The following is a 20,955-nucleotide window of genomic DNA, read 5'->3' as shown; positions in this document are numbered from 1 at the left end:
ACGGAAACCAAAACTGTATGCAGTATTCCAGGCCTCACCAATACCCTGTATAACTGTAGCATGACTTCCCTGCTTTATTACTCCATCCCCTTAAAATTATGAAAGGTCTTTAAAAGTACATAACTTCACACTTTCCAACATTATACTCCATCTGCCAAATTTTTGCCTACTCATATAGCCTGTCTATGTCCTTTTGCAGATTTTTTGTGTCCTCCTCACACATTGCTTTTCCTCCCATCTTTGTATCATCAGCAAACTTGGTTACATGACACTCAGTCCCTTCTGAGTGAATTGGCTAGGATAGACTGGCGAAGGATACTTAAAGGGTTGACGGTAGAGATAGGCAATGGCAGACATTTAAAGATCACATGGATGAACTACAACAATTGTACATCCCTGTCTGGCGTAAAAATAAAACGGGGAATGTGGCTCAACCGTGGCTAACAAGGGAAATTAGGGATAGTGTTAAATCCAAGGAAGAGGCATATAAATTGGCCAGAAAAAGCAGCAAACCTGAGGACTAGGAGAAATTTAGAATTCAGCAGAGGACGACTAAGGGTTTAATTAAGAATGCGAAAATAGAGTATGAGAGTAAGCTTGCAGGGAACATAAAAATTGACCGCAAAAGCTTCCATAGATATGTGAAGAGGAAAAGATTAGTGAAGAATAATGTAGATCCCTTGCAGTCAGAATCAGGTGAATTTATAATGGGGAACAAGGAAATGGCAGGCCAATTGAACAAATACTTTGGTTCTGTCTTCACGAAGGAAGACACGAATAACCTTCCGGAAATACTAGGGGACCGAGGATCTAGTGAGAAGGAGGAACTGAGGGAACTGAGGGAAATCCTTATTAGTCAGGAAATGGTGTTAGGGAAATTGATGGGATTGAAGACCGATAAATCCCCAGGGCCTGATAGTCTGCATCCCAGAGTACTTAAGGAAGTGGCCTTCGAAATAGTAGATGCATTAGTGGTCATTTTCCAACATTCCATGGACTCTGGATCAGTTCCTATGGATTGGAGGGGAGCTAATACAACAGCACTTTTTAAAAAAGGAGGGAGAGAGAAAACAGGGAATTATAAACCGGTTAGCCTGACATCGGTAGTGGGGAAAATGCTGGAATCAATTATTAAAGATGTAATAGCAACACATTTGGAAAGCAGTGACAGGATCGGTCCAAGTCAGCATGGATTTATGAAAGGGAAATCATGCTTGACAAATCTTCTAGAATTTTTTGAGGATGTAACTAGTAGAGTGGATAAGGGAGAACCAGTGGATGTGGTGTATTTGGACTTTCAAAAGGCTTTTGACAAGGTCCCACACAAGAGTTACAATTGTGTGCAAAATTAAGGCACATGGGATTGGGGGTAATGTATTGACGTGGCTAGAGAGCTGGTTGGCAGACAGGAAGCAAAGAGTGGGAATAAATGGGTACTTTTCAGAATGGCAGGCAGTGACTAGTGGGGTCCTGCAAGGTTCAGTGCTGGGTCCCCAGCTATTTACAATATACATTAATGATTTAGACGAAGGAATTGAATGTAATATTTCCAAGTTTGTAGATGACACTAAGCTGGGTGGCAGTGTGAGCTGTGAGGAGGATGCTAAGAGGCTACAGGGTGACTTGGACAGGTTAGATGAGTAGACAAATGCATGGCAGATGCACTGTAATGTGGATAATTGTGAGGTTACCCACTTTGGTGGCAAAAACAGGAAGGCAGATAATTATCTGAATGGTGACAGATTAGTAAAAGGGGAGGTGCAACGAGATCCGGGTGTCAGAGTACATCAGTCATTGAAAGTAGGCATGCAGGTACAGCAGGCAGTAAAGAAAGCAAATGGCATGTTGGCCTTCATAGCGAGAAGTATAGGAGCAGGGAGGTCTTGCTGCAGTTGTACAGGGCCTTGGTGAGACCACACCTTGAGTACTGTGTGCAGTTGTGGTCTCCTAATCTGAAGAAGGACATTCTTGCTATTGAGGGAGTGCAGCAAAGGTTCACCAGACTGATTCCCGGGATGGCAGGACTGACATATGAAGAAAGACTGGATCGACTAGGCTTATATTCACTGGAATTTAGAAGAATGAGAAGGGATCTCATCGAAGCATATAAAATTCTGACAGGATTGGACAGGTTAGATGCAAGAATAATGTTCCCAATGTTGGGGAAGTCCAGAACCAGAGGTCACAGTCTAAGGATAAGGGGTAAGCCATCTAGGGCCGAGATGAGGAGAAACTATTTCACCCAGAGAATTGTGAACCTATGGAATTCTCTACCACAGAAAGTTGCTGAGTCCAGTTCATTGGATATATTCAAAAGGGAGTTAGATGTGGTCCTTCCGGCTAAAGGGATCAGGCGGTATGGAGAGAAGGCAGGAGTGGGGTACTGAAGTTGCATGATCAGCCCGGTCATATTGAATGGTGGTGCAGGCTCGAAGTACTGAATGGCCTGCTCCTGCACCTATTTTCTATGTTTCTATCTTTCTTCCAAGTCATTAATCTAGATTGTAAATAGTTGGGGTCCCAGCACTGATCCCTGCGGCACCCCACTAGTTACTGATTGCCAACCAGGGAATGAACCATTTATCTCATCCCTCTGTTTTCTGTTAGTTAGCCAATCCTCTATCGATGCTAATATATTACCCCCAACCCCGTGAACTGTTATCTTGTGCAGTAACCTTTTATGTGGCACCTTGTCAAATGCCTTCTGGAAATCCAAATATACCACATCTATTGGTTCCCCTTTATCTACCCTGCTTGTTACATCCTCAAAGAATTCTAGCAAATTTGTCAAACATGACTTTCCCTTCATAAATCCATGCTGACTCTGCTTGACTGAATTATGCTTTTCCAAATGTCCTGCTACTGCTTCTTTAATAATGGACTCCAACATTTTCCCAACCACAGATATTCGGCTAACTGGTTTATAGTTTCCTGCTTTTTGTCTGCCTCCTTTTTTAAATAGGGGCGTTACATTTGTGGTTTTCCAATTTGCTAGGACCTCCCCAGACTCCAGGGAATTTTGGTATTTTCCAATCTATCTAGGCACCTCATAATTTTATACACCTCAATAAGGTTTCCGCTCAGCCTCCTCTGTTCCAAAGAAAACAAACCCAGCCTATCCAATCCTTCTTCATAGCTAAAAGTTTTCTGTCCAGGCAACATCATCATAAATCTCCTCTGTGCCCTCTCTAGTGCACACATCTTTCCTGTAATGTGGTGACCAAAACTGCCGCAGTACTCTAGCTGTGGCCTAACTAATGTTTTATACAGTTCAAGCATAAGCTCCCTACTCTTGTATTCTATGCCTTGGTTAATAAAGGCAAGTATTCCGTGTGCCTACTTAACCACCTTATCTATCTGGCCTTCTACCTTCAGGGCACTCCAAAGTCCCTTTGTTCTTTTACACTTCTCAATGTCCCCCAAATGAATTATCTCACACTTCTCCGGATTGAATTCCATTTGCCACTGTTCTGCCCACCTGACCAGTTCATTGACATCTTCCTGCTGTCTACAGCTTTCTTCTTCATTATCAACCACACAGTTGATTTTAGTATCATCTGCAAACTTCTTAATCATACAACAACAACTTGCATTTATATAGCGCCTTTAACATAGTGAAACATCCCAAGACGCTTCACAGGTGTATTATGAGATAAAAAAATTTGACAAATCAGAGCAGGTGACCAAAAGCTTGGTCAAAGAGGTAGGTTTTAAGAAGCATCTTGAAGGAGGAAAGAGAGGTAGAGAGACGGAGAGGTATAGGCAGGGAGTTCCAGAGCTTGGGGCACAGGCAACAAAAGGCACAGCCACAAATGGTTGAACGATTATAGAAACAGAAACATGGAAACATAGAAAATAGGTGCAGGAGTAGGCCATTCGGCCCTTCGAGCCTGCATCGCCATTCAATGAGTTCATGGCAGAACATGCAACTTCAGAACCCCCGTTCCTGCTTTCTCGCCATATCCCTTGATCCCCCTAGTAGTAAGGACTACATCTAACTCCTTTTTGAATATATTTAGTGAATTGGCCTCAACAACTTTCTGTGGTAGAGAATTCCACAGGTTCACCACTCTCTAGGTGAAGAAGTTTCTCCTCATCTCGGTCCTAAATGGCTTACCCCTTATCCTTAGACTGTGACCCCTGGTTCTGGACTTCCCCAACATTGGGAACATTCTTCCTGCATCTAACCTGTCTAAACCCGTCAGAATTTTAAGTGTTTCTATGAGATGAGATCAGGGATGCTCAAGAGGGCATAATTAGAGGAGTGCAGACATCTCGGGGGTTGTGGGACTGGAGAAGATTACAGAGATAGGGAGGGGCGAAACCATGAAGGGATTTGGAAACAAGGATGAGAATTTTGAAATCGAGGCGTTGCTTAACCGGAAGCCAATGTAGGTCAGGGGTGATGGGTGAATGGGACTTGGTGCAAGTTAGGACAGGGCAGCCGAGTTTTGGATCACCTCTAGTTTATGTAGGGTAGAATATGGGAGGTCGGCCAGGAGTACATTCGAGGTAACAAAGGCATGGATGAGGTTTTCAGCAGCGGATAAGCTGAGGCAAGGGCGGAGACGGGCGATGTTACGGAGGTGGAAATAGGCGGTCTTAGTTATGCTGCAGATATGTAGTCAGAAGCTCATTTCAGGGTCATATATAACACCAAGGTTGCGAACAGTCTGGTTCAGCCACAGACAGAAGTTGGGGATCGGGATGGAGTCAGTGGCTAGGTAACGGAGCTTGTGGTGGGGACCGAAAACAATAACTTCAGTATTCCCAATATTCAATTGGAGAAATTTCTGCTCATCCAGAACTGGCTGTCAGACAAGCAGACTGACAATTTAGAGACCGTGGAGGGGTTGAGAGAATTGGTCTTGAGATAGAGCTGGATGTCCTCAGCGTACATGTGGAAACTGACGCTGTTTTTTCGGGTGATGTTGCCAAAGGGCAACATGTTAATGAGAAATAGGAAGGTGCCAAGGATAGCTTCTTGGGGAACACCAGAGGTAACGCTGCGGGAGCGGGAAAGGAAGCTGTTGCAGGTGATTCTCTGGCTGTGATTAGATAGATAAGAATGGAGCCAGGTGAATGTACTCCCACCCAGCTGGATGACAGTGGAGAGGCGTTGGAGAAGGATAGAGTGGTCAACCGTGACAAAGGCTGCAGCCAAGTCAAGAAGGACGAAGAGGGATAGTTTGCCTTTGTCACAGTCACAAAGGATGTCATTTGTGACTTTGATGAGAACTGTTTCGGTACTATGGCAGGCGCGGAACCCAGATTCGAGGGATTCAAACATAGAATTGTGGGAAAGGTGGGCACGGATTTTGGAGGCGACAACAAGTTCAAGGACTTTGGAGAGAAAAGGGACGTTGGAGATGGGGCAGTAGTTTGCAAGGACGGAGGGATCAAGGGTTGTTTTTTGAGAAGAGGGTTGATGACAGCAGATTTGAGGGAGAGGGGGACAGAACCTGAGGAGAGAGAACCATGAACATTGTCAGCTAACATGGGAGCCAGAAAAGGAAGTTGGGTGGTCAGCAGTGTAGTGGGAATAAGGTCAAGGGAGCAGGAGGTGGGTCTCATGGACAGGATGAGCTCGGAAAGGTCATGAAGGGAGATTGTAGAGAAGCTGGGGAACGATGTGAGGTTAGGGCTAGGGCAGGGGGATCCTTACAGGGAGTTTGGCCCAGTGAGCTAGGGGAATGAAGGGAAGAGGCAGAGGTGGCCGAACGGATGGTCTCAGTCTTAGAGACAAACAAGTCCATGAGCTCCTCACACTTATTGTCGGAGGTGAGGGTAGAGACTGGAGAGAGGGGTTTAAAGAGATAGTTTGCAGTGGAGAATAGATGCCAGGGTTTAATTTTACATTCCAGAATGTGGTCCAGCCATATCTGGCGGTGAAAGGCTAAACCAGTTGTCCACCATATCCATTTAAATCTGCATCCCTTGGACTTAAGGGAGCAAAGATCAGGGCTGTGCCAGGGGGAATGGCCAGGATGAGATGGAGTAATTGTTTTAACAGGGACTAGGGCATCAAAGGTGGAGGTGAGGGTGTGATTGAGCAGATCGGTAGCTGTAGAAATGACATGGTGAATGGAGGGCCAAAGGTACGACAGTTGGGAGTTCAAAAGTACAGTTGTAAGAGTGTTTTTTTCCAGGGGTGGTAGGGTTGGGATGGGTAGAAGGGGGATGTGGGTAGAGAGCGATATGAGGAAATGGTTAAAGATGGCCTTATCTAGGATTGACACAATGGGAGTAGCGAGGCCACAAGAGATGGCAAGATCAAGGGAGTGGCCGTGAATATGGGTTAGGGAGTTTACATGGAGGGAGAGATTAAGGGAGAATAGGAGGCTAGTGAACTCAGAGCAGAGCGTGATGAATTGAGATGGAAGTTGAAATCACTGAGGATGAGAAGTTGTTTGGTACAGAGGCTGAGGGAGGAAAGCAGTGAAGAAATATCAGTAATAAAATTTTTATGGTACTTGGGTGGGCAGTAGACAACGAGAATTTTAAATGAGAGGTGAGGGGGTGGAATAGGGTGAGATGCTCAAAGGAGGAGAAAGTGACCGAGGAATAGAGGAACAGACCAAGGTGTAATTTGCTGATGAGAGCCACATTGCCACCACAGCAGTCTGAACGGGGCAAGTGGTGGAAGGTATAGCCAGGCGAGGAGGCTTAACTTAAAGATAAGGTGTCATCGTCCATCAACCAGGTTTCTGTCAGGACCATGATGTCGATGCCATCATCCATGATAAGTAAGCGAACGGACGTTCTGGAGTGAGATGCGGAGAGGATCAGTGATGGCTGCCCCACTGCCTGCATCCACAGGGTCAGCGCTGGGGGGGGGGGGTGAGTTGGACGGGGAGGAGATTGGCAAGATTAGCCCTGCCGTAGGCACACTGGGCAGGAAGGTCGGCGAGAGATGGGACAGTTGAGGTTGCTGCTGATAAGGAGGCAGCGACGAGTGCCTCAATGAGCCCTTCGTTGGATGCCAAGAGACACACAGGTGGAAGCTGTAGAATTATCTAGGAGGGAGTCAAGCCTAGGGCAGTGGCAGGAGAGTAGGAAGGTCGAAGAGCAATGAAAAATTGGGGTAGGGATTTTGGAGGGCAGATTATACGAGAGAGGAGAGATGAAAGGAGGCTTGATGACAGGGAAGAACTGTCAAGGAGGGATAAAGAGAAAAGGAAAGAGAAGGAAAACTGGAAAAGTATTGAATGGCTTGGGTCCAGAGCGGCAGCCAAAGTGCACATATACACCCTACATTCAAGTTTAAATCATTGATATATACCACAAAATGCAAGGAACCTAGTACTGAGCTCTGCAGAACATCACTGCAAACAGCCTTCCAGTCACAAAAACACCCATCAACCATTACACTTTGCTTCCTGTCTCTGAGCCAATTTTGGATCCAACCTGCCACTTTGCCCTGGATCCCTTGGGTTTTTACTTTCATGACCAGTCTGCCATGTGGGACCTTATCAAAGGCTTTGCTAAAATCCATATACACTACATCATACACACTGCCGTCATCGACCTTCCTGGTTACTTCCTTGAAAAATTCGATCAAGTTAGTCAGACACAACCTTCTCTTAACAAATCCATGTCGACTGTCCTTGATTAATCCATGCCTTTCTAAATGAAGATTTATCCTGTCTCTCACAATTTTTTCCAATAATTTTCCCACCACCGAGGTTAGGCTGACTGGCCTGTAATTACTTGGTCTATCCCTTTCTCCCTTTTTAAACAAAAGTAAAATGATAGCAGCCCTCTAGCCCTCCGGCACCACACCTGTAGCCAGAGAGGATTGGAAAATGATGGTCAGACCCTCTGCTATTTCCTCTTTTGCTTCTCTTGACAGCCTGGGATACAATTCATCCGGGCCTGGGGATTTATCCGCTTTCAAGGCTGCAAAGCCCCATAATCTTCCTCTCTCACTATATTTATTTCATCTCATATATCACACACTTCCTCCATGATTGCAATGTCTGCATTGCCCCTCTCTTTTATGAAAACAGATGCAAAGTATTCATTAAGAACCATACCCACGTCTTCCGCCTCCACACACAGATTACCTTTATAGTGTCTAATAGGCCCTACTCTTTCTTTAGTTATCCGCTTCTTCTTAATGTATTTCGAAAGCATCTTTAGATTTTCCTTGATTTTACTTGCCAAAATGTTTTCATGCTCTATCTTTGCTTTCCTAATTTCCTTTTTAATTGCACCCCTGCACTTTCTATATTCCTCTAGAGTTTCTGCAGCATTAAGCCCTCGATATCTGTCATAAGCCTCCTTTTTTTTCTTTATCTTACCCTGTATGTCTTTTGACATCCAGGGGGCTCTAGATTTGTTCATCCCACCCTTTTTCTTTAAGGGAATATACTTGCTCAGAACCCTCAAGATCTCCTATCTTGAATGCCTCTCACTGCTGTATCACTGAGTTACCTTCAAATAGCTGTTTTCAGTCCACTTTGGGTAAATCCCTCTTGGCTTAGCAAAATTGGCTTTTCCCCAATTGAGAGCTTTTATTCCTGGTCTATCTTTGTCCTTTTCCATAGCTACCCTAAATCTAACTCAATTATGATCACTAGCACCAAAATGCTCTCCCACTAATGCCCTTTCTACCTGCCCCCAGTTCATTCCCTAAAACTAAGTCCAGAACTGCCCCCTCCCTTGTTGAGCTTGTTACATACTGGCTAAAAAAGTTTTCCTGAATGCATTTTAGGAATTCCGCACCCTCTATACCTTTCACACTAATTTATCCTAGTTAATAGTTGAAATCCCCTACTATTACTGCCCTGTGGTTTTTGCACTGCTCAGAAATGTGCTTACATATTTGCTCTTCTATCTCCTTCTGATAGTTTGGGGGTCCATCGTACACTCCCAGCAGTGTGATCATCCCTTTTTGCTCTTCAATTCAACCCATATGTATTGGGCCATTGAAGAGTTTTCAAGGACAGGTTACAAAGGACTCACCTCGGTATGACGGAAATATTAAATGAGTACTTTGCATCAGTCTTCGCCCTTGACGATGATGCTCAAATATTAGAAGTTAATACTACTAATTTTGTTAGTAACATTTACATAGATAAACATAGAGGCCGAAATTGCCCCCCATCCGAAACGGGGCGCACGCACCATTTCAATGGTTTTCACCACCGCGGTGGTTGAGGTCGCCTCTTCAGCGACATTCCACTCTTTGTTGTTTATTTTTAAATTCAGATCTGGAAGTTGTTCTTAATCGGGGCAGTTATGCGGTGGCAACGCTAGAGGGGTGGAAATTGGGGGCGGTGCGGAGTGGCCGCCGCGATGACATCATCACGGTGCCACATCAACGTGGTTCTCCCCTTTCACTTAAAGGGGAGAGCCTCCGCAATCTTAAAACTTCGGTCCACTGGGCCACCAGGGAGGATTTCGGCCAGGCCAGTGGCCTGGCACGAAAGAGGGAGGGGGGGGCCAGGCTGCCTGTTAGCGACCCGGCCGAACCCAATGGGGCATAATTGTCTGGCCGACATGGCAGTCGGCTGACAAAAAAAACATGGTGGCAGCGGCAGTGCACCCTCTCTTTTAAGAGAAGCTGCATCGCCATTGCAGAAGGCCTCAGCCTTACTGGACCACCGGGAAAAAACAGGTTTTGGCACTGCCGGGCAGGCCCAAGATTATCACAGTGGAATTTCACTGTCGGATGTGGAGGGGGGTACTGTGATGATGCACGGATCAGCAGCAGCGGAACAATGTGGGGTGGGGGGAGGAAATGGGTCACTGCCGGGATAAAACAGGAGCAGATTTTGATAATGGCGGCCATTACACCAAAAGTTGGCAGCCATTGCACTTCGCAGCATGGCCGCCGCTTTCCGGTGTTAAGAGGCCTTAAGGAAAGGGGCAATTTCAGCCCCATATTGTTTTAGAAAGAAGAAAGAACCTGAAAATAGATAGAGCTGCTGGACCGGATGATATCCACCCGCGGGTCCTCCGGGTAATGGGACATGTGCTGTGTGAGCCCCTGGCTTGTATGTTTAATAGCACACTGTACTCTAGAATGGTTCCTACAGATTGGAAGGAGGTTAATGTAGTCCCCATTTTAAAAAAAGATGACAAAACAGACCTGGGTAACAATAGGCCCACAGTTTAACATCAGTAATAGGTAAGATGCTTGAAGGAATCATAAGGGATGCAATATATGAATACTTGGATAGGGAGGGACATATTAGGGTCACCCAACATGGCTTCATAAAAAAAGGTCATGTCTCACAAAACTAATTGTATTTTTTGAAAAAATTACAAAGTTGGTGGATGAGGGAAGCCCAGTAGACATTGTCTACATAGATTTCCAAAAAGCTTCTGATAAGAGGCTTCTCTAGAAGATCAGAGCCTCTGGTATTAGTGGAAATATGTTGAGTTGGATTCAGAACTGGCTGGCAGGAAGCAGGCAAAAAGTTGCAGATGGATTTGAATCTGTGTGGAGACCGGTCACCAGTGGTGTCCCACAGGGATCAGTATTGGGACCGTTGCTTTTTACTATTTTTATTAATTATCTGGATTTTGGGGTTGGGGGCACAATTTGCAAATTTGCAGATGATACCAAGATCTGTGCGAGTGCTAGAACTGTAGAAGATGCTCGTCTGCTTCAGGCAGATCTTGATGTGTTGGGAGATTGGGCTCAAGACTGAAAAATCATGCCTAACTTAGATAAGTGCAGTGTTATGCATGTGGGCAGGGCAAATGCTCAACATTCATACAGCCTCCAGAGAAAGGCATTAAAGATGGTGGAGATAGAAAGAGATTTGGGCATTCTAGTGCCTACATCCTTAAAGGTACATGAGCAAAGCCGTGCAACAATAGCTCGAGTAAATAGGGTGTTGGGGTGTATCCATAGGACAATTGAGTATAAGATGGGGCGTACTGTTTTGTCCTTTACAAGATCTTAGTCAGGCCACACTTGGAATACTGTGTCCGGTTTTGATCTCCTCACATGGTAATATTGAGGCTCTGAAAAGGGTGCAGAAGAGGGCCACTAGACTAATTCCAAGTATAAAGGATCGTAGTTATCAAGATAGGCTAAAAGAGTTGGGATTCTATACCTTTGAGCAGCGTAGACTTTGGGGGCATGTTGTTATGTATGTAAACCTGTAATTACCATGTCTAACCACCAGAGGGCTTATCCCCTGGAGTCCCAAGGGATCCCACAATCCCTTGGGAGCACCTGTATATAAGAAGGCCTCACAGGCTGGAGAGGCACTCTGAGATCTGTAATAAAGGACTACGGTCACACTTACTTTGAGTTTGCAGTATCTAGTCTGACTCTTTATCCAAGACATAACAGATCTGACTGAGGTTTACAAGATAATGAAGGGAATAGATGGTGTTCCAGCTGACAGTTTATTTCAATTAAATAGGTTAGACAGGACATGGGATCACAACTTTAAGTTGTTTCGGGCTAGATCTAGGTTAGACATCAGGAAGTGGTTTTTTTTCCAGAGAATAGTAGACCTCTGGAACAAGCTATCGTTTTGTGTGGTGGATTCAGACTTGTTGAATTCCATCAAGCGAAAGCTGGATTTGTTTCTGACTGCGGCAGAGATCACTTCTTACGGAAGGTAGATACTGCAGGGAATTCAAGGCCAGAGTGATCTCTGGACTAGTTTCGATTGCCTTGATAGATCGGAGAGGAATTTCCCAGATTTTTCACCCCAGATTTGCGTGTTTTTTTTAATCTGTTTTTTGCCTCTCCCAGGAGATCACATGGTTTCGGGTGGTTAGAGTGTATCTGTTGTGTATATGTTGTGTGGGCCAGGCACGATGGATCAAATGGTCTTTAATTGTCCTTCATTGTTCGTATGCTCCTACTGACGGTTGAAATACTGGATAATTTGAATTTGCTAACAAAGCCTCTAGTACTGTTATTCCAGTTGTTTAATTTGAATTACTAGATAATTCCATTTTTTAGTGCATGAACTAAATTAGAATTATCAGGAGTAGACTGCATTCTATTAGCTTTCATTAACTTTTTAAAAGTCATTGGCAGTTGGAGGCTAGTAAGTTAAAGCACACATAAAAGGAGCTCTAATTTCCCTGATTTGTAAGCTATACTATGAGGCAGAATAATTCTACCCTGTTTATTTGCACCATTTCAAAAATCGGAACAGCATTGAATTAAAGATTCATCCTCGAGGTCTGATAAAAAGGTCATCAACCTGAAACATTAACTTTGTTTCTCTCTCCAAAGATTCTGCCGGATCTGGTGAGTATTTCCAGCATTTTCTGTTTTTATTTCAGATTTCCAGCATCCACAGTAATTTGCTTTTGTATTCATTCTTGAGTCCAGCTGTCTGTTTCTTGATGTTTATGGCTGTTCATTTTTTTCATTTATTTTCTCTGGGAAATATTTGCAAACTGCTTTTTTTTTTTGTTTAAGTCCCATCTTCCTGGGCATGAGAAATATAGTTTTACCTATTTCAATTACATCTGTCCCTCTGAGGCTCACTAGCACTTTAATTTTAATCAGCAGTGCCCATTTAATGTTGCTGTTTTGCCATTCTCCAGCTGCCAGAGTGTGAAGTAAGCCAGAGGTAGTAGCAGGTACAGCCTCCCAGTCATTTAGTTAACATGTATTCTGAAGTGCATCCGGGAGCATGCAGAAAACAAGTGCAGGCAGCGGAAAGAGCGTGCGGCAAACCAGTCCCACCCACCCCTTCCCTCAACGACTATCTGCCCCACCTGTGACAGAGTCTGTGGTTCTCGTATTGGGCTGTTCAGCCACCTAAAAACTCATTTTAAGAGTGGAAGCAAGTCCTCCTTGACTCCGAGGGACTGCCTATGATGATACTGTAGAGCACAGCTGTTGTAATACTGGTTGGTTATTGTACTTTCAGGCAGCAGAGGAAAGGCAAATTGCTGGCACTTCATGGCCGGAATCTTCCCAGCCCTGCGAGTGCAGGTTTGGAGGCCCTGATTGACAGCAGGTCAGGATCCCGCTCTGAACACGCCTTCGTGTGAGTTTCTCAGCTGTCAGATTTGCGTTCGGATAGTACACCCGACAGCAAGCGGTGTGTAAGAATAAAAGTGTTTAGTAATGACAAAATTGATTCTGTATATATGTAAATGTTAGATTATACAGAAAGGCTGCAGTGTTGAAACAAAATGGATGGCTTCCCCAAGTTCAAGTTCATGTCTCCATGGCTTTGAAACTCACCAAACTAGAAAAGGTGTTAATTGGAAAGCCATTAACCTGGTCAAGGAGTGGCACCTGCCCTCCAGTCAGACACATGTATGAGGAGAAGCCAATCAGAAACGGCCCTGGAACCAAGATCCAATCCTGAGGTTTCCTGAGAAACAATGGCCTTAAGAGATATAAAAACTCAAGCCAAAGATCGCTCTCTCTCTTCTCCTTAGCACATGACAAAAGCAGGACCTCCCTGCAGGCCTTGTGCTTTGCCAGAGGGAAGTAAGTATACTGTTTTTATTGTAACATCATTGTATCTGTTGTAACTAATCGATCCGCAGGATAGCTGATGACTGCTGATAGATGTGCATGTGTGTGTGTTTAATAAACTATTCCAAATTGTTTTAAAAGAATCAGTCTCGCTGTCAATTTAATGCCAGAGATTTAGAAATCTTACAGGTGGGACAGGTAATTAACATCATTAAAAGTTACTTAAATGCTAGCTGATAGGCTTAAAAGCAGGCACTTACAATATTACCAATCTTTTGACGGCTTTGCCGTCCCTCGGGTTTCAGGCCAAGTAAGTGGAGTCGGGTTCTCAGTGACTCTCTATTGCTTTGGCTAGTTGATTGTTGCAGAAGTGGTATAAAAGCTACCATTTCACAGCTGTTCATTTTCCAATGTGAGATACTAAATCCTTCAGGATTTGGAAGAGACTTTTGAGCTGTATGCAATTTGGAAGTGTTTGTAGTGAACTCTCTATTCACTGTCACCTCCTTGGAACAACCTCTCTTATCATTGACATGACGCTTCTGTCATTTCAGCCTCACCTGCCATATATTCCAGCAGCATCGGTGCCCTTGAAAAAATCTCAGTTTGGTCTTTAGAATCCCATCACAATCAGCCCCAACATCAACATCACTAAACACACTAGCATCACTACCAACAACACCAACCTTCTCCGCAATCACCTGATGCTACACAGTACACAGGGCATCAGCACCTGACCACATTGCTGTCCGGGAGGCCAGTGATGGCCTCACTATGGCCACATTTACTTCACTTCATACTGTACACCCTGACTGCCACATGATGTGCCAGGTTGGCACCACCCCACACCTGCTCCATAAAGCATCCCTGCAATGTCCAATTCATTCCTTTCACACTCATCACCATTGTGGGGGGCGGGTACCCTTATGTCTCACCATTCATTGCAACTCACTAAGCCACCTCCGAAGGTCACAAATCTGTCCAAGAACGCAAAGTCCTGAAAATAAAGATTTCAATGTTTGACAACACATCAACATTAACTATAAATGAACATTGGCAAAAGTGCCTACCCTTGTGTGTTGTTAGTTGGTATGATTGACAAGGATGAGGGTGAGTGTGAGGAATGACTAGTGAAATGAGGAACTGATGATGTAGATAGACAGAGAGAGAGAGGGATGGGTAGAGGTGCAAGGTAAGTTGGTGTAAGGATATGCAGGGGTAGAGTAGGGAAATCAGAGTGATGGGGATGTGATGAGTGGCATAGCAGGATGAGGTTGAGTGTGGCTTTGCAGTAATGTTTCGTGATCTACTGAGATCATTGAAAGGTTTGCACTACTGCAGCCAGCTCCTGCAGATGAAATCCCTGCTTGTGCCCTCCTGTGCAATATGCAACTAGGCTGCGTTGGTCTCCTGGAGAGGTCTCTTCCATCCATTGGAATGGAACAGAACCTCCCTGTGTGCTATGACTCCCTCCATAAGCACCTGGAGGGAGTCATGGGAGAGCCTGGATGCAGCCGTGCATCTATGTGCAGTGTTTGTCAGTGTTTGTAGTAGCTCAATGCTGCAAAAGACTGACAGATGAACTGTCAAAAAAAGTTGGGCATGGTCCCTTTAAGGAAAATGGCTGATAACGTGTCATCAGATGACGTCTTCAGACCCACTTCCAGTTAATTGACCGGGAAACCCACAGGGCGGGCTTAACAAGCCACAGCCATGGAAGATTGGAGGGAGAGGGCGGGCTGCACTTTGGAGCGGGTTTCCCACGCTGCACCAATGCTGCCCGCATCAAACTCACCTCTGTTGGCGAAATTCCGGCCCACATGTGTGACTTATTAAAATTGAAGCATCAGTCGAAAACACAGTGTGGCCAAGCATAATTGTACAATGAAAGAAGTAACAAATTATTTGAAATGTATTAATTTTGCACTCTTTTTTTCTTTGTGGAACAATGATGCATAAATACAGCAAAATAATGTATTGGAAATTCATCCATTTTACAGTACCAAACCATTTATATTTCATCTTGACAGGAAACTTTACCTTCTTTTTAAACCAATTAGTATCGGCTAAAGTGTAAGATTTGGATTGTTTAGTTGACTTTACTGCCAAATAGACCCTCAGCTGTATAAAGAATTCTAAACAAGTTAAAGGTATTTTTCACTAGAAGCAAAATTTTTTGTTGCTGATTCTGAACCAAATGTTCATTATAGGTGGACTAACCTTTAATGGAGAAATATGAGAATGTGACACATATCCAAGGATATTCTCAATCTGTGATAAATTCTTCTCAGACACATGAACAAGCTCAGGGCCTTTGACTTCACTAGTTAGCCTTGGTAAGCTGTAATCTTGTGGTGGTGTATCCTCATCTTGATATTGATAATTCTAAAAAAAAAACAGAAATTAAATGACAAAAATGAATTGGGAAAGCGCTGGAAATTCACTTTCAGTTTCAATTCTTAACATTGTGTTCCAATAGATACAATAAATGCAATGTTCCCTGCCTCGACCACTTCCTGTGGCAAAGCATTCCATGCTCTAACAAGCCTCGATGTAAATAGTTTCTCCAAACTTAATTTACAAATTCACTCTCTGGACCTCCTGTTTCTGGTTATATTCCTCCGTTCCTCCTCCTCCGTTATAATACCAAGCAGGGTTAGAGACAGTAAAAGAGCCATTTATATTTCTAAATTCAACTGTAAAATGGCCGTCTGCAGTAAGAGGATGAGAATGGTTTTTCAATGCTTCTGGGAGCATCTGATTTGCACCTGCTTCAGGTGCCTTTGAACATGAAAAGTTGGTTGCCATTTGAAGAGAGCCTCTAAAAAAGCACAATTGCATGAAACTTACATCTGTAACTTGGGGGTGGGGCCAGTACTATCGGCAGAGTTGCATTTGGGTGGAGGGATCGATAGACGATCATAAATAATTGAGGATATTTGGCCATATTGTACTTACATGCGAACTCATTCATACCCAAAGTTCTACGATCTTTTCGGCTGTATATTTGCTTTTCAACCCAATTACGGATATTTCTGGGCACAAATACACAAGCCAGTATTCTAACCTTGGCCTAACCAAAGGTTTCTACAACTTTATCATTCCTTCTTTACGCTTGTATTCCATGCCCCTATTTATAAAACCCAAACTGCTGTTAGTCTTTTTCATAGTTTTATCTACCTCTGCTCGCACTTTCAAGAAATTATGTATTTCAACCTCAAGGTCATTCTGCTCATCCACATCAATCACTGCATACTAATTTTCGTTGTTTTTCCTCTCAGAATAGATTGCCTCACATTAAATTGTATCTGCCACCTGCAGGTTAATTCTGCTCACGTGTCAATGGCCTAGAAATCCCAGCCTCTCGGGTCCGTATTGAGTGTGTACAGAAGCAGAAAGGCATTGCAAAAGTCGGTTTTCAGCGCACAATGCAGATGCGCTGAAAACCGTCTTTTCTGATCTGTTAAGCTCCAGTTTGACAGATCCTCCACATCTCCACAGTCAGGACATTCATATGGGCAAGATTGCGGTACTTACCCATAGCTTGCCCAGTGGATGTCCTGAAAACTCTTGTGCCTGATAAAAGCAGGCGCATAGTGTACTTTTACAGGCGTAACAGTTTTAAAAAATACAAAAAAATTGTAAAATAAAATTTAAAAAACACATTTGGTGTTAAAAACCCTGCCTACTAAGGTAAGTTTATTTTAAACCATAATTTAAAAAACTTTTTTAAAAATCGGAAAAATATATTATTTTTATAAAACATAAATAACTTTAATTTAAATTAATCTTAAATATGTGGTGTATTTTTTCTATTTTTTTAATTTTTGTTTTGGGTATTTGGGGACTGCTTCTCAATCATAATAATGAGAATTCCAACTTACAGAGTTCCCATTATTATGAATGAGAAAATACTGTACCTTGATTGGCTGCCCAGAGCCATGTGATTGCAGCTCCAGCTTACAGACGTCCCGACATGCACGTGCTCCGATGCGCAGTGAGTGAAGGCTTTAGGAACGGGATCTCTCGTGGGCACAGCAGGAACAGGTAGGTGTGCATCTTTTTTAACTTTTTCAGTCAATCGCCCATGGGAAGACCTCGACCAGGATTTCTCGGCTATTATCTCTACAGCTAGAAATTTGGCTTTTAGCAATTTCGCCCGTTTTTAGCCGATAATCACAGCGAAAACATTTTTAGTGCTGGGGTACCATTACCGCCTGACCTCGCAAAATTCAGCAAATGGTGAGGCATGATAGTGATAGTGATAAATCCGACGTTGCACAACAAAGAATTTGTGCGCCAGAGCCGAAATTTGCAATCGGAAAAAAAAAATTGGACCTTTTGCGCATGTGCAAATTTTCCCCCCCTTTTTTTCTTCTTCCTGCACTTCTGGTCAGCTGTCAGAGAGCGCCGCGCATGCGCAGTACACCCAGGGCTGAATCAGCCAGTTTTAGACTGCAATCAGTCACGATGGAAGGAGATGGGAACAGGCAAAGAGTGAAAAATTTACTAATGAGGCGAACGAAGCCCTTATCATTACTGTGGAGATGTGATGGGGGGATTTAAATAGGAGGGGTGCGGTTTTTAGGCGTCTTTGGACCAGCATTACTGAGGAGGTGTCTTGTGTAGACGACATCAGAAGGACCTATACCCAATGCTGCAAGAGGTTCAATGACCATTGTAGGATCGTTAGAGTTATATTTTTATTGATGCACTTCTCATTACTTAAATTATAAATCTGACACATGTTGGTATAGGTAGGCTTAGTGTTGCACCTTATTTGCCATGAATGATTGTTCACATGAAGACTGCTTTCTGAGATCTTAAAAGATATTTCTGCGATGTTCTCCTCATGAACCACATGCAACTTCCAGAGCCATTAAACAGAAGACTCTATTAAATGCACACAGTATGGTATAAGTACTTTGATGGCTATCTGTGTGTACCACAAGAGCAGATGGGCCCTCTGGTAACCATTCCCATTGTCATCTTTGCAGGGAAAGATGTCCCACAACCATTGGGAGCAGTGACGGACAGGCGGCGGTCCACCGAGAACCATGCCTCTAATAGACCTGGAGGATCGAGTGGCCGGTCTGATCGGTGCCTCAGGGAGGTCAACTGCCAATGGGGGTGCTCACGAGCCCCCATCGAAACTGAGGGTAAGTCCTGCAAAATCTCCAGGTTGGGTTAGGGCAATGTGATGTAGTGTCTGTGGACTAGGGTTCAAGCAATGTGACGTAGTGTCTGTGGACTAGAGTTGGGGCAATGTGATGCAGTGTCTCTTGACTACATATAATGGAGTAGCGGCAGTCCTTCAAATGAGCCTGTGCTATGTGACCTTACTCATGTCACCCTGCCCCCTCCCCTGCTGCAAACCACTCCCCTGTTGTTTTCTATTTCCAGATGAGGAGTCGCATGTGCCACATCCTCGAATGGAAGCCTCCACCTCAGTCCGTCATGTGGGGGTGGAGAAGGGGTGAGGGCGAGGGCGAGGACGAGGATGAGGAACCTCCACGAGAGGAGCAAACTGATCAACCTGTTCCTGGGAGGGAAGGGTGGGGATGGGGAGGCCGATGCAGTCGACGCCTCTTTTTGCTGCGGCCACTTGCTCGTCTGAGGAAAAAACATTCACGGGCTTTGAGTCATCAGAGGGCCCGAGTACAAGTCGCGTAAAGCAACACACCACTGGGGTTGAATCCCATATGCCGTCTCTCCGGCGGGTGAGTCGGCAAAGCCGGTCTGCTGACAGACAGGCAGACGCACATGTGGACATGGTGGGACTGTCCAGGGAGAGCGTCTAGCTCACCCAACAGCTCCTAGAGATCTTAGGTCGGATTCCTGCAAGCATTGCGGCACTATCCCTGAACACGACGGCAAAAGCAATGCCGATGCAGTATAATGTGGATAAATGTGAGGTTATCCACTTTGGTGGCAAAAACAGGAAGACAGAATATTAGCTGAATAGTGACAGATTAGGAAAAGGGGAGGTGCAAAGAGACCTGGGTGTCATGGTACATCAGTCATTGAAAGTTGGCATGCAGGCGGTGAAGAAGGCATGTTGGCCTTCATAGCTAGAGGATTTGAGCAGGGAGGTCTTATTGCAGTTGTTCAGAGCCTTGGTGAGGCCACACCTCGAATATTGTGTTCAGTTTTGGTCTCCTAATCTGAGGAAGGACGTTCTTGCTATTGAGGGAGTACAGCGAAGGTTTACCAGACTAATTCCCGGGATGGCAGGACTGACATATGAGGAGAGACTGGATCAACTGGGCTTGTATCCACTGGAGTTTAGAAGAATGAAACATATAAAATTCTGACAGGATTGGACAGGTTAGAGGTAGGAAGAATGTTCCCGTTGCTGGGGAGTTCCAGAACCAGGGGTCACAGTCTAAGAATAAGGGGTAAGCCATTTAGGACCGAGATGAGGAGAAACTCCTTCACTCAAAGAGTGGTTAACCTGTGGAATTATCTACCGCAGAAAGTTGTTGAGGCCAGTTCGTTAGATATATTCAAAAGGGAGTTAGATATGGCCCTTACGGCCAAAGGGATCAGGTGGTATGGAGAGAAAGCAGGAAAGGGGTACTGAGGTTGAATGATCAGCCATGATTTTATTGAATGGCGGTGCAGGCTCGAAGGGCTGAACGGCCTGCTCCTGCACCTAATTTCTATGTTTCTATGTTCCTAGGCTGGGTCGCAGATTGTCGGTGAGAGCCGTGAAACGACCGAGGCTGTCAACAGCCACACGCAATTGATGATATCGATCTTTGACACTACAGTCCCCAGTGTCACACCCAGACCGACATCACCTGTGAGTGATGAGGCCGAGCGAGAGCTTTGCCACTCAGAAGCTGAGCCTTCCATAGCCCGAGCTTCCCCAGGGAATCCATACATGGCGTCGCCATTGTCTATCCCCTTAATACATCATCATCATCATCATCATCATAGGTGGTCCCTCGAACGAGGATGACACTTCCACATGAGTTCACAGATGTTTCAATGAAGGACCCGATATTCCAGTCCTGAACTTCAGTTGAAAGGGTGGAAAATGCCTATGCGTGGATTTTTTTTAACGCGTGGTGACCATTGCCCATCAGCCACCACACGGGCTTGACAGAGCTAGGCCTTTATCCAGTGGCAAGGGTTAACCAGGACAACTGGAGACCTGCTTTGCTGCACGGTGCTGCCCCTGGGCCCTCGGCTCTTCTGGGCCCCATACCCTCATTTGCCTCACCTCCGCCACAATCTTTCACTGCTCCTCTGCCACAAAACACTCGCTGCACCTCCGCCACAATCTCCCACTCCTCTGGCCACCTTGCTGCATGACATCTTGGTGCCACCTTGGGTAGGATCATGACACAAGGGAGGGTGGTTCGGGTGAGAGGGGAGAGAAAAGGCCGGAAGTAATAGACGTTCGGTGCTGGGGTTGTTGTTTTGTTGTTGTTGATATTTTATCAAAGTTTTAAAAGTTTCCCAATTCTGTCCCCAAACCTTTGTCACATTCGTTTATATTCTCCCCCAGTGCTCTATTTACCCAC

The 20,955-nt window shown here is 44.7% G+C and overlaps 1 protein-coding gene across 2 annotated transcripts in view; it reads right to left on the bottom strand.

Annotated features, from left to right (window-relative positions):
• Window positions 1–20,955, bottom strand: part of dlg2 (discs, large homolog 2 (Drosophila)) — a 1,568,664-nt gene that overhangs the window by 1,098,775 nt on the left and 448,934 nt on the right. For both annotated transcript variants that reach the window (XM_070892045.1, XM_070892046.1), the window contains exon 6: window positions 15,644–15,808. In XM_070892045.1, coding sequence (XP_070748146.1) covers window positions 15,644–15,808 — 165 coding nt within the window. The remainder of the gene's footprint in view (window positions 1–15,643; window positions 15,809–20,955) is intronic.

Source organism: Pristiophorus japonicus, chromosome 10 (assembly GCF_044704955.1).
Source record: "Pristiophorus japonicus isolate sPriJap1 chromosome 10, sPriJap1.hap1, whole genome shotgun sequence".
NCBI lineage: Eukaryota > Metazoa > Chordata > Chondrichthyes > Pristiophoridae > Pristiophorus > Pristiophorus japonicus.
This window is presented reverse-complemented; position numbering and strand designations above follow the sequence as displayed.